Genomic DNA, 14319 nt, shown 5'->3' on the forward strand with positions numbered 1-14319 from the left:
AGCTGCACTTGTGTTAAAAATTGGCTCAAATTTAGTTTCAGCAAAAATTTAGCATGTTTTAGCATTTTTGTGCCGCACGTTCGAACGTGGGCTTCAAACAGAGAGCAGTCTGTGATGCTGGCATTCGAACTGCGCTAGCTGAGTTCGAACGTGAGCTAACCCGAGAGCAGACTTTTTGCAGGCGTTCGAATGGTCCCAGCCGTGTTCGAACGCGATTCAACCCGAGAGCAGCTATTTCTGTAGGTGTTCAAATGGCCTTCTCCTGCGTTCGAACGCCACTTGAGTTCTGCTGTATTAACATTGGGCGCGTTCGAACACGCCCCCGAGGGCATTCGAACGCGACACTAGAAATCTCCAAATCTGAACCTGACTATAAATACTAAAGTTGGTTTTTTAGAGTTGGTAATTGGAAGAACATTAATAAGAGTTGAGCCACCATTGTATTGAGAGTGATTAGAGCTGTTAAACTCTTTATAAGTGAGGGATTTGCATAGTAAAGAAGATTGCTCCGCCCGTGGACGTAGGCACATTGCCGAACCACGTAAATCTTGCCTCTCTCTCTCTCTCTCTATTATCTCTATTGTTGTCTTTATTGGTGTTTGCTTACATTAGGGTGTTAATCCATGGTTAGAACTTGCTTAGGGCTTTTACATCACCATTAACATCTCTTTGGAGTTTTCCAAGCATTGCATTTATTTCTCTTTCACTATTCCCATTTGGGCTACTTGAGGGTGAAGGTCTTGCTTCCGTTTCCTTCACCCAAATTGGGTCATTTGCACAACAAATTGGTATCAGAGCCATTGGTTTCAAACCTAGGCTATTGAATTTGGGAATAGTGAGGATTTAAAGAAATTTTAGCAAAATGGGTGAATCATCCAAATCGGGCAAACTTATCTCAAATGCAAAGTTTGAAGTTGAGAAGTTTGATGGCACCAACAACTTTAGGATGTGGCAATGTAAAGTTATGAATGTGTTGTTCCAACAAGAATTAGAGATCACCTTGGAGGAGAAGCCCGAAGATATATCTGAGAAGGATTGGGAGAAAATGAACCGGCAGGCTTGCAGTTCCAATCGGCTTTGTCTAGCAAAGGAAGAAAAGTACATTGTGATGAGGGAGAATTCAACAAAGAGCTTGTGGAAGAAACTGGAGGACAAATACATGACCAAGAGCATTGAGAACTGGCTCTATTTGAAGAAGAAGTTTTTCAGATTTCAATACAAGATGGGAATGCTGATGGCAGAGTATTTGAATGCCTTCAACAATTTACTTGCGGACTTGCAAAACTTAGATGTTGAAATTTCAGATTAGGACAAGGCATTGATATTATTGAATTCCTTGTCGGACACTTATGACCACCTCACTACTGCCCTATTATATGGAAAGGATTCAATCCATTATGAAGATGTTGCAAATGCATTGATCAACAATGAGTACCGGAAATTGGACAAGCAAGCTACTCATGAGTCATCTTCAGATGCATTGATGGTGAGGGGTAGATTTAAAAATAGAAAATTTGATAAAAAAAGCAAATCCTTCTCAAAGTCAAGGGGTGCATCCTCAGATAGGAAGTTAATTGCCAAAGACCAATATTCCTATTGCCGCAATAAAGGGCATTGGAAGAAGGATTGTTATGTTTTAAAGAGCAAGGACAAGAAACCCCAAAAGGCAAATGTGGCACATTCGGATGATGATGACTCGGAAAGTGCCTTGGTAGGCTCGGCTCTTGCATGTAACATGGATGAATGGATCTTGGACTCCGGTTGCACATACCCTATGTGTCCAAACCGGAGTTAGTTCTCCACTCTTGAGAAGATCTCTGATGGAGTTGTGTATATGGGCAATGATAGCCCTTGTAGAGCGGAAGGCATTGACACTATTCGCCTGAAGCTCTAAGATGGGTCCGTCAAAGAGCTAAATGAAGTCCGGTACATACTGGATCTAAAGAAGAACCTCATCTCCGTTGGGGTTTTGGAATCAAAGGACTTCACCGTTACTTTAAAAGGTGGAGCATTGAAGGTGACTTTGGGGGCATTGGTGGTGATGAAGGGCATAAGAAGAAGCAATTTGTACTTCTTACAAGGCTCTATGGATTTGGAAAGAGTAGCGGCCGCCTCAAGTAACACTGTTAGTGAGGCTGACTCTTTCAGATTATGACATATGAGGTTGGGGCACTCAGGACAGAAAGCTTTGACAGGCTTATCAAATCAAGGTTTGCTAAAGGGTGTGAAGAACCTCAAACTGAAATTTTGCAAATACTGTGTATTGGGTAAACAAACTAGAGTTAAATTTGCCACTGCTGTACACCGGACCAAGGGGATTTTGGATTACATTCACATAGATGTTTGGGGGCTTACCCGGAAGGCCTTATTGGGAGGAAGTACTAGTTCGTCATCTTTGTAGATGACTACTCTACAAGATCTTGGATGTACACCATGCACCATAAGAACCAAGTGCTTGAAATTTTTTAGAATTGAAAGAAGATGATTGAGAATCAGACTGGCAAGAAAATAAAAAAGCTCAGATTAGATTACGGTGGAGAGTACACTTCATATCCGTTCATGAGTTTATGCAAAGAAGAAGGGATTGAAAGACACTTCACCGTTAAAGAGACCTCAGCAAAATGGCATGGCGAAATGTTTAAACCGGACCTTATATGAAAAAGGTTCGGTGTATGTTGTCCAATGCTAAAGTGGGCAAAGAGTTTTGAGCTGAGGCAGTCAACTATGCATGTCATCTCATCAACTGGCTATCTTCATCTACAAATAATGGGAAGAGCCCATTAGAGGTTTGGTCTGGCAAACCCATTTCAGATTATGATTTCTTACATATTTTTGGTTGTCCTGCATACTATAATGTCAGTGAATGCAAGTTGGATCCTAGAGCCAAGAAGGGCATCTTCTTCGGCTTTAGCACTGGGGTGAAGGGATGTCGGGTTTGGAGGCCAGAATTGGGAAAATTGATCATCAGCATGGATATTACATTTGATGAATCATCCATGCTGAAACAAAGTCAAGCATCAGATAGTCCGATTGACGATAGTGCTGAAGATGTTCCACGGCAGGTGGAGTTTAAGACAGATTCAAGTCCAACATAAGATACATCTTCAAAAGGGGCAAATGAAGAGGAAGATTCTAATTTGCAAGAAGATGACAGTGTGGAGCCAGAAACTGATGATTAAGACTCCATAGTAGTTAGAAAGCCAAGGAAAGAAATCAGAAGGCCGGCACGCTATTCTGATATATTGGTCCATGCTCTTCCGGTGATTGATGAAGATTTTTCCACTTCCTTCAAAGAAGCTATGAAGAACATTGAAAGAGCAAATTGGAAAGGGGCAATGATTGATAAAATGAAGGCTCTTGAGAAAAATAAAACTTGGGATTTGGTGGAGCTCCCTAAGGGGAAGAAAGCTATTGGGTGCAAGTAGATATATGCTGAGAAAGATGATCCTCAATCAAAAGGTGGGGTTAGATTCAAGGCTAGATTGGTGGCAAAAGGGTATTCTCAAAAGGAGGGGATTGACTATAATGAAGTGTTTTCTCCGGTGGTGAAACACTCCTCCATTTGGATTTTGCTAGCCTTGGTAGCTCAGTTTCATCTTGAGTTAGCACAGATGGATGTGAAGACCGCATTCTTGCACGGTGATTTGGAGGAGGACATCTATATGACACAACCGAAAGGGTTAAAAATCATTGGAAAAGAAGATTGAATTTGCAAATTAAAGAAATTCTTGTATGACCTGAAGTAGTCTCCTAGGCAGTGGTATAAATGGTTTGACCAGTTTATACGGAGGCACAAGTACAAGAGAAGCCACTATGATCATTGTGTGTACTTTAGAAAGCTTAAATATGGATTCTTTATCTATTTGCTCTTATATGTTGATGATATGTTGATAGCATCTAAGAGCAAGGTAGAGATTGATAAATTAAAGCTCTAATTGAATAAAGAGTTTGAAATGAAAGATCTAGGAGAAGCACAGAAAATTGGGACAGTATGCTTAATTTAGAAGCAGTATTTGAAGAAGGTATTGTAGCGGTTTGAGGTTAATAGCAAAACAAAATCAGTGAGTACACCGTTGACACCTCATTTTAGGCTTAGTACATCTATGTCACACCCACTTTATATGCTGAGAAAGAGTTTATGTCTAAGATATCATATGCAAGTGTAGTTGGAAGCCTAATGTATGCAATGGTGTACAGTAGGCTAGATATGTCACAAGCCATTAGCATTGTTAGTAGATATATGTATGCTCCAGGAAAAGGGTATTGGCAGGCCGTGAAATGGATTCTGAGATATATCCATGGTATTGTGATAGACTTGGTCTACATCTTACTGGATATGTGGATTCGGACTATGCAGGTGATTTGGATAAGCGTATATCCACTATGAGATATATTTTCACACTTGCTAGAAGGCCGGTGAGTTAGAGGTCTACCTTATAGTCGTCTGTTGCTTTATCTACCATAGAGGCAAAGTATATGGCAGTGATAGAGGCTATAAATGAGGCTATTTGGTTGCTTGGTTTGACGGATGGTTTGGGTGTATACCAAGAGAAGGTGGAGGTACATTGTGATAACCAAAGTGCAATTTGCTTGGTTAAAAATCAAGTTCATCACATCAGGACAAAGCACATTGATGTTCGATTCATTTTATGAAAGAAATTTTGAAAGGAAAGGATATTTCACTTTGCAAGATTGGAACCGCTGATAATCCAACTGATATGCTAACAAAAGTAGTGACTAAAATCAAATTCCAACATTGTTTGGATATGATCAATGTCACTCACTATTGACCAAGGTTAGTTTTAAGACGCAAATTTACAGGCGAAGCACCTTTTGGAGGATTGAGTCACTTTGAGATGGTGGAGAGTGATTTGCTGAAGTTTTGAGTTCTTCGCCAAGGTGAAGAATTGTTAAAAATTGGCTCAAATTCAATATCAATAAATTTTCAGCAAGTATTAGTATTTCTGTGCAGCGCGTTCGAACTGGCCCTAGGGGCGCTCGAACACGGGCTCCAGACAGTGAGTAGTCTGTGATGCAGGTGTTTGAACGGCCCAGCCGTGTTCGAACGTGAGCCAACACGAGAGCAAACTTTTATGCAGGCGTTCGAACGGCCCAACTGCGTTTAAACGCCCCTTTGGTTCTACTGTATTGATATTGAGCGCGTTCAAATGCGCCCCCGCGAGCGTTCGAACGCGACGCAAAAAATTCCCAAATCTTGGAAGAACATTTATGAGGGTTGAGCCACCATTATATTGATAGCGATTTGAGTTATTAAACTCTTTATAAGTGAGGGATTTGCATAGTAAAGAAGATTGCTCCACCCGTGGACGTAGGCACATCGCCGAACCACATAAATCTTGTCTCTCTCTCTCTATTATCTTCATTGTTTTTATTGTTGGTGATTACTTATATTAGGATATTAATTCGTAATTAGAATTTGCTTAGGGCTTTTCTATCACCATTAACATCTCAAGCATTGCATTGGTTTTTTTTTTTACTATACCCATTTGAGCTATTTGGGAGTGCAGGTCTTGCTTTCGCTTCCTTCACCCAAATTGGGTCATTTGCACAACAAATTGGTATCAGAGCCATTGGTTTCAAACCTAGGCTATTGAATTTGGGAATAGTGAGGATTTGAAGAAATTTTAGCAAAATGGGTGAATCATCCAAATCGGGCAAACTTATCTCAAATGCAAAGTTTGAAGTTGAGAAGTTTGATGGCACCAACAACTTTAGGATGTGGCAATGTAAAGTTATGAATGTGTTGTTCCAACAAGAATTAGACATCTCCTTGGAGGAGAAGCCCGAAGATATATCTGAGAAGGATTGGGAGAAAATGAACCGGCAAGCTTGCAGTTCCAATCGGCTTTGTCTAGCAAAGGAAGAAAAGTACATTGTGATGAGGGAGAATTCAACAAAGAGCTTGTGGAAGAAACTGGAGGACAAATACATGACCAAGAGCATTGAGAACTGGCTCTATTTGAAGAAGAAGTTTTTCAGATTTCAATACAAGATGGGAATGCTGATGGCAGAGTATTTGAATGCCTTCAACAATTTACTTGCGGACTTGCAAAACTTAGATGTTGAAATTTCAGATTAGGACAAGGCATTGATATTATTGAATTCCTTGTCGGACACTTATGACCACCTCACTGATACGATTCGGACTTCACCGACATCGTCTCGAGTTTGGATTTACCTTAGGATAAGATTGAGTTTTAGGATAAGATTGAGTTTTAGGATAAGATTGAGTTGTTGGTTAGCCTATAAAAGTATGTGTAGGGCAACCAAAATTATTATTGATTATTGAGAATTGAGTTTGCCTTGCCTCCTTCATCTTCTTCGCTCCCGTTCCCTCAATCTCCCCGGCGACGCCGCTTCTAATCTCCCTCGACAGGCCAATCACCCTAGTCCCTTAGGAGTGGCCCTCTTCTCCCCCTTCTTCCAATTTATCCATCGCTATCCCTAACCTTTCCATCATCCATAACCCTTCCACCATCACTTTTACACCGGTGCCACCCCATCAACACCGGCCCTCCACAATCCACCATTACCCAGGATTTCGTGCCTTCATCCACGGAATCCAAAAACAGAGTATCCTGACGTTCGTCCACTAAACGAACGATATCTCGAGATCCCCAACTCCGATTCGCCTGAAACTAGATCCGTTGGAAAGCTCTTTTCCGGGCCTACAACATATCACAATTTCACAGCGATCCAACGGCGGGATATTTCGGGATCTGATCTCAAAGTTCCGTGCAAGATCGTATTAATCTTGAATCAGAGCCTATAGCCGAGGAAGGATCGTAACAAGCTGGTATCAGAGCCATAGCACCAAAAGAGGGTTCGTATCACTCACTACTGCCCTACTATATGGAAAGGATTCAATCCATTATGAAGATGTTGCAAATGCATTGATCAACAATGAGTACCAGAAATTGGACAAGCAAGCTACTCATGAGTCATCTTCAGATGCATTGATGGTGAGGGGTAGATTTAAAAATAGAAAATTTGATAAAAAAGGTAAATCCTTCTCAAAGTCAAGGGGTGCATCCTCAGATAGGAAGTTAATTGCCAAAGACCAATATTCCTATTGCCGCAATAAAGGGCATTGGAAGAAGGATTGTTATGTTTTAAAGAGCAAGGACAAGAAACCCCAAAAGGCAAATGTGGCACATTCGGATGATGATGACTCGGAAAGTGCCTTGGTAGGCTCGGCTCTTGCATGTAACATGGATGAATGGATCTTGGACTCCGGTTGCACATACCCTATGTGTCCAAACCGGAGTTAGTTCTCCACTCTTGAGAAGATCTCTGATGGAGTTGTGTATATGGGCAATGATAGCCCTTGTAGAGCGGAAGGCATTGACACTATTCGCCTGAAGCTCTAAGATGGGTCCGTCAAAGAGCTAAATGAAGTCCGGTACATACTGGATCTAAAGAAGAACCTCATCTCCGTTGGGGTTTTGGAATCAAAGGACTTCACCGTTACTTTAAAAGGTGGAGCATTGAAGGTGACTTTGGGGGCATTGGTGGTGATGAAGGGCATAAGAAGAAGCAATTTGTACTTCTTACAAGGCTCTATGGATTTGGAAAGAGTAGCGGCCGCCTCAAGTAACACTGTTAGTGAGGCTGACTCTTTCAGATTATGGCATATGAGGTTGGGGCACTCAGGACAGAAAGTTTTGACAGGCTTATCAAATCAAGGTTTGCTAAAGGGTGTGAAGAACCTCAAACTGAAATTTTGCAAACACTGTGTATTGGGTAAACAAACTAGAGTTAAATTTGCCACTGCTGTACACCGGACCAAGGGGATTTTGGATTACATTCACATAGATGTTTGGGGGCTTACCCGGAAGGCCTTATTGGGAGGAAGTACTAGTTCGTCATCTTTGTAGATGACTACTCTACAAGATCTTGGATGTACACCATGCACCATAAGAACCAAGTGCTTGAAATTTTTTAGAATTGAAAGAAGATGATTGAGAATCAGACTGGCAAGAAAATAAAAAAGCTCAGATTAGATTACGGTGGAGAGTACACTTCATATCCGTTCATGAGTTTATGCAAAGAAGAAGGGATTGAAAGACACTTCACGGTTAGAGAGACCTCAGCAAAATGGCATGGCGAAATGTTTAAACCGGACCTTATATGAAAAAGGTTCAGTGTATGTTGTCCAATGTTAAAGTGGGCAAAGAGTTTTGAGCTGAGGCAGTCAACTATGCATGTCATCTCATCAACTGGCTATCTTCATCTACAAATAATGGGAAGAGCCCATTAGAGGTTTGGTCTGGCAAACCCATTTCAGATTATGATTTCTTACATATTTTTGGTTGTCCTGCATACTATAATGTCAGTGAATGCAAGTTGGATCCTAGAGCCAAGAAGGGCATCTTCTTCGGCTTTAGCACTGGGGTGAAGGGATATCGGGTTTGGAGGCTAGAATTGGGAAAATTGATCATTAGCATGGATATTACATTTGATGAATCATCCATGCTGAAACAAAGTCAAGCATCAGATAGCCTGATTGACGATAGTGCTGAAGATGTTCCACGGCAGGTGGAGTTTAAGACAGATTCAAGTCCAACATAAGATACATCTTCAAAAGGGGCAAATGAAGAGGAAGATTCTAATTTGCAAGAGGATGACAGTGTGGAGCCAGAAACTGATGATTAAGACTCCATAGTAGTTAGAAAGCCAAGGAAAGAAATCAGAAGGCCGGCACGCTATTCTGATATATTGGTCCATGCTCTTCCGGTGATTAATGAAGATTTTTCCACTTCCTTCAAAGAAGCTATGAAGAACATTGAAAGAGCAAATTGGAAAGGGGCAATGATTGATAAAATGAAGGCTCTTGAGAAAAATAAAACTTGGGATTTGGTGGAGCTCCCTAAGGGGAAGAAAGCTATTGGGTGCAAGTAGATATATGCTGAGAAAGATGGTCCTCAATCAAAAGGTGGGGTTAGATTCAAGACTAGATTGGTGGCAAAAGGGTATTCTCAAAAGGAGATGATTGACTATAATGAAGTGTTTTCTCCGGTGGTGAAACACTCCTCCATTTGGATTTTGCTAGCCTTGGTAGCTCAGTTTGATCTTGAGCTAGCACAGATGGATGTGAAGACCGCATTCTTGCACGGTGATTTGGAGGAGGACATCTATATGACACAACTGAAATGGTTAAAAATCATTGGAAAAGAAGATTGAATTTGCAAATTAAAGAAATTCTTGTATGACCTGAAGTAGTCTCCTAGGTAGTGGTATAAATGGTTTGACCAGTTTATACGGAGGCACAAGTACAAGAGAAGCCACTATGATCATTGCGTGTACTTTAGAAAGCTTAAATATGAATTCTTTATCTATTTGCTCTTATATGTTGATGATATGTTGATAGCATCTAAGAGCAAGGTAGAGATTGATAAATTAAAGCTCTAATTGAATAAAGAGTTTGAAATGAAAGATCTAGGAGAAGCAAGAAAGATACTTGGCATGGGGATTAGAAGGGACAGAAAATTGGGACAGTATGCTTAATTCAGAAGCAGTATTTGAAGAAGGTATTGTAACGGTTTGAGGTTAATAGCAAAACAAAATCAGTGAGTACACCGTTGACACCTCATTTTAGGCTTAGTACATCTATGTCACCCACTTTATATGCTGAGAAAGAGTTTATGTCTAAGATATCATATGCAAGTGTAGTTGGAAGCCTAATGTATGCAATGATGTACACTAGGCTAGATATGTCACAAGCCATCAGCATTGTTAGTAGATATATGCATGCTCCAGGAAAAGGGCATTGGCAGGCCGTGAAATGGATTCTGAGATATATCTATGGTATTGTGATAGACTTGGTCTACATCTTACTGGATATGTGGATTCGGACTATGCAGGTGATTTGGATAAGCGTATATCCACTATGAGATATGTTTTCACACTTGCTAGAAGGCCGATGAGTTGGAGGTCTACCTTATAGTCGACTGTTGCTTTATCTACCATAGATGCAAAGTATATGGTAGTGATAGAGGCTATAAATGAGGCTATTTGGTTGCTTGGTTTGATGGATGGTTTGGGTGTATACCAAGAGAAGGTGGAGGTACATTGTGATAACCAAAGTGCAATTTGTTTGGTTAAAAATCAAGTTCATCACATAAGGACAAAGCACATTGATGTCCGATCCATTTTGTGAAAGAAATTTTGAAAGGAAAGGATATTTCACTTTGCAAGATTGAAACCGCTGATAATCCGACTGATATGCTAACAAAAGTAGTGACTAAAATCAAATGCCAACATTGTTTGGATATGATCAATGTCACTCACTATTGACCAAGGTTGGTTTGGCGTCTTAAGACGCAAATTTACAGGCGAAGCACCTTTTGGAGGATTGAGTCACTTTGAGATGGTGGAGAGTGATTTGCTGAAGTTTTGAGTTCTTCGCCAAGGTGAAGAATTGTTAAAAATTGGCTCAAATTCAATATCAATAAATTTTCAGCAAGTATTAGTATTTCTGTGCAGCGCGTTCGAACTGGCCTTAGGGGCGCTCGAACATGGGCTCCAGACAGTGAGTAGTCTGTGATGCAGGTGTTTGAACGGCCCAGCCGCGTTCGAACGTGAGCCAACACGAGAGCAAACTTTTATACAGGCGTTCGAACGGCCCAACTGTGTTTAAACGCCCCTTTGGTTCTACTGTATTGATATTGAGCGCGTTCGAACGCGCCCCCGCGAGCGTTCGAACGCGACGCAAAAAATTCCCAAATCTTGGAAGAACATTTATGAGGGTTGAGCCACCATTGTATTGATAGCGATTTGAGTTATTAAACTCTTTATAAGTGAGGGATTTGCATAGTAAAGAAGATTGCTCCGCCCGTGGACGTAGGCACATCGCCGAACCACATAAATCTTGTCTCTCTCTCTTTATTATCTTCATTGTTTTTATTGTTGGTGATTACTTACATTAGGATGTTAATTCGTAATTAGAATTTGCTTAGGGCTTTTCTATCACCATTAACATCTCAAGCATTGCATTGGTTTTTTTTTTTTTTACTATACCCATTTGAGCTATTTGGGAGTGCAGGTCAACACGCCACCTCTCTCAGCCCTCCTGACTGCTTGGGTGAAGGAAGGCATAAATTGCTTTGGCCTTCGGCTCACCGGCTGTATTCGGCCACCAGACCCAGATGTCGTGCCCGGCCTCCCCGGCCAGCCCAGTGGCATTGATCTCTAAGCTAGGTTGAGTCCAGCATCCATCACCAGCGTTTCCGTCTATCACCGGGATCCCTCGATCAGCTCACTAACTGTAGATTATTGACTACAACTTCAAGGCCCTCCCAATTCAAAAGTTGTTGATATCGCTGTTGCCATCTTAGTTCGTGTGTTGCCCTCATCTCCATCACGTCAACCTTTGAAGATAACGTACTTTTTTTTTATAAAACAAAACTTATTCACAGTAACTGATCACGAAGTTCTTCGGAGACTTTTCTTCTAGTTGTCTCCTGTTGAGATGCGTAGATTTCCAAGTATCTCTATAAATATAAAAACGAGGCTTAGGAAGTTAAAACAGAGAGAGAGAGAGAGAGAGAGAGAGAGAGAGATGTGGGTCATGGAGTCGTGCTTGCTGGTGCTATTAGTGTTGCTTGGCCAAACTGTTGCTGCTTTGGACTTCACAAGGGATGACTTCCCAGCAGAGGACTTCGTATTTGGAGCTGGGACCTCGGCTTATCAGGTAATTTAATTTTGATTAGCTATATATTAAGCCTCGTTATGTTGGTTCAAGAAATATCTAATAAATTTGCAGGTAGAGGGGGCTGTAGCTGAGGATGGGAGGAGTCCATGTATTTGGGATACTTTCACTCATGCAGGTCATTATTTGCCTTTCTTTTCTGCATGCTCTGAATCCACCTTATTATATATACGTTATCCATTTGGCCAGGGCAAATCCTGCTGTCAACATTCCAGACTATCCTCCTCCTCTCTGCTTCTATCACTCACGTCTTCTTTCCTGCAGTTATGGCAGTCATTAATCACAAAAAAAGCCTTTTAAGTTGACTTGGAATTTTGGATTGGCCAACATCTAGAGTAGGCTATTGTCATGCTAATCCAGTGATATCATAATCTTCTTCTTTTTTATTCTATGTATAATTCTCTTCAATAATTTAGCTTCAAAGCTTTCATATTTCGAGTGGCTGGCTGTGTTGGGTTTGCCAGGGAGGATGCCGGACATGAGCAACGGCGACATGGCGTCGGATGGGTACCACAAATTTAAGGTTTTTTTTCCCCCTTTCCAATTCACCTTTTTTCTCTCTGCTTTCGTCATTGGTGACCCGCATGGATAGTACTTCCTAACTACTCTTTTGTTTTGTCTTTTTGGAAAGATATGTCCAACAACTTTTATTTTCTTATAAGATGATATCAACTACTATGCTCGATGACACAAGGCAAAAGAAAACTTGTGTCATATTGACATATCGTCATGATATATATGCAGCTTTACTCTGTTTTTGGGATCTTTCAGGAAGATGTCAAGCTGATGAGTGATACAAACCTGGAAGCATATAGATTTTCCATCTCTTGGTCAAGGCTCATTCCAAGTACATATATATTAAGCAAGCTCACACTAATTATCATTAATTGTAAAGAAAAGCTAATTAATTTTCTCAGGACAAAAATCTGTCATATATCTTAGATGGGAGAGGAGCTGTCAATCCGAAAGGGTTGGCATATTACAACAACCTCATCAATGAGCTAGTAAAGCATGGTTAGTCTATTTCCAATATTTACCCAAGATATATATATACAGATGAAATTAAACGTAATTTACTTTGGTAGGAATTCAAGTAGATATTACGCTCTATCATTTAGATCTTCCTCAAGTACTTGAAGATGAATATGGAGGATGGTTGAGCCCTAGGATTGTGTATGTCTTAAAGGTTCTTCTTGGTCTTTTTAGATCATTCAATTAAGTCCTCCTTTTTCTGATCCTTTGTTATTAACTGTGCTGATTCAGGGGAGACTTCACAGCGTATGCAGACGTGTGTTTCCGGGAGTTTGGTGACAGGGTATCTCATTGGACCACTCTTGTGGAGCCCAATGTCATTGGGGTGGCAGCCTATGACAGCGGAGCATTTCCACCCAATCGTTGCTCGTATCCATTTGGAGTCAACTGCACAGTTGGCAATTCCACGGTGGAGCCATATATTGCAGTTCACAATTACCTGTTAGCCCATGCATCAGCCGTTAGATTATACAGGCAAAAGTATCAAGTAAGTCAATAAGTTTCCTCTACCGATCTACTTACTCAATGTCACTATATCTTCCACTGAAGGAATAAGTCTTATTATAACACCAAGTGATGCACCCACTTAGTAAGTTCATGTCTTGACATTAAGGGTATTTATATGTATCATTTCTAATTGTTGGATGCAGGCTGTGCAAAATGGAGGTGTAGGCATAAATGTGTACTCCTTCTGGTCTTATCCATTTTCAAACTCGACTGCAGACATCAAAGCAACCAAAAGAGCAACGGACTTCATGATTGGTTGGTAAGTTTCAGTTCAATATTACAAAGATTTGGATGCTTTAACTAGTAGACCGAATTAATTACTATAGTTCGACAACTGACGAGCCAATTTCAGGATCGTACACCCAGTAGTTTTCGGGGACTATCCAGAAGTCATGAAGAAGATCGCAGCCTCGCGAATTCCATCCTTCACCAAAGGTCAATCTGAGCTAGTAAAGGGTGCATTTGATTTTATTGGTATAAACCACTACACTTCTGTGTACGTGAGTGACAACTCCAATGGCCCAAAGGCAGGCCTGAGAGACTACAATGCAGACATGTTTGCTACATTCAGAGGTACTTCTTTTCAGTCTCGTCTTCAGTGGTGATATAAAATATGGCCAACCAATCTTAACTGTGATCACTGTCTGATGCTGTGGTGCAGTTACAAGGGACTCGCCGCCGGCAGGCCAGGTAAAGATGGAATGCTATGAATCCACCTGCTTCTTTTTCTTCTTATGATTATTATGTCGTATAGTTAACTAACTGTTGGTGGTTGATTCTAGTTTGTCCCAGTAGACCTGCGATCTGATCCTGCTGGATTGCAGCATATGCTGGAGTATTTCAAAGACGTCTATGGAAATCCTCCTGTTTATGTCCAAGAAAATGGCAAGTCCACACACAGCTTCACAAACCAGTAGAATTCATTTCCTGGAGTATTGCAGTCATATATCACCTAGCTTAATTAATTTTGAAGTGCAAGGTTAATGATCTCGCTACTTCTTCTCTTTTCTTCTTTATTTATTTCCATTTGCATCAACAGGTCTTGCACA

General features: G+C 40.9%; 1 protein-coding gene across 2 annotated transcripts; it reads left to right on the plus strand.

Annotated features, from left to right (window-relative positions):
• The first annotated feature begins 11568 nt into the window (after positions 1 to 11568).
• LOC140764361 (beta-glucosidase 22-like) lies at positions 11569 to 14303 on the plus strand. Of its 2 annotated transcripts, none has more exons than XM_073102895.1 (11): positions 11569 to 11713; positions 11786 to 11849; positions 12196 to 12254; positions 12476 to 12578; positions 12674 to 12745; positions 12817 to 12904; positions 12995 to 13250; positions 13414 to 13529; positions 13623 to 13843; positions 13932 to 13960; positions 14053 to 14303. In XM_073102895.1, the coding sequence occupies exons 1-11, from the start codon at positions 11582 to 11584 to the stop codon at positions 14185 to 14187; spliced, it is 1275 nt and encodes a 424-aa protein (XP_072958996.1). In that variant the 5' UTR covers positions 11569 to 11581; the 3' UTR covers positions 14188 to 14303. The 2 variants fall into 2 exon arrangements, with proteins under 2 accessions (XP_072958996.1, XP_072958997.1); XM_073102896.1 differs by having other exon boundaries at positions 12503 to 12578.
• Positions 14304 to 14319: the final 16 nt, after the last annotated feature.

The sequence above is a fragment of the Typha angustifolia genome, chromosome 8, assembly GCF_048772165.1.
Source record: "Typha angustifolia cultivar Huaian chromosome 8, ASM4877216v1, whole genome shotgun sequence".
Lineage (NCBI taxonomy): Eukaryota > Viridiplantae > Streptophyta > Magnoliopsida > Poales > Typhaceae > Typha > Typha angustifolia.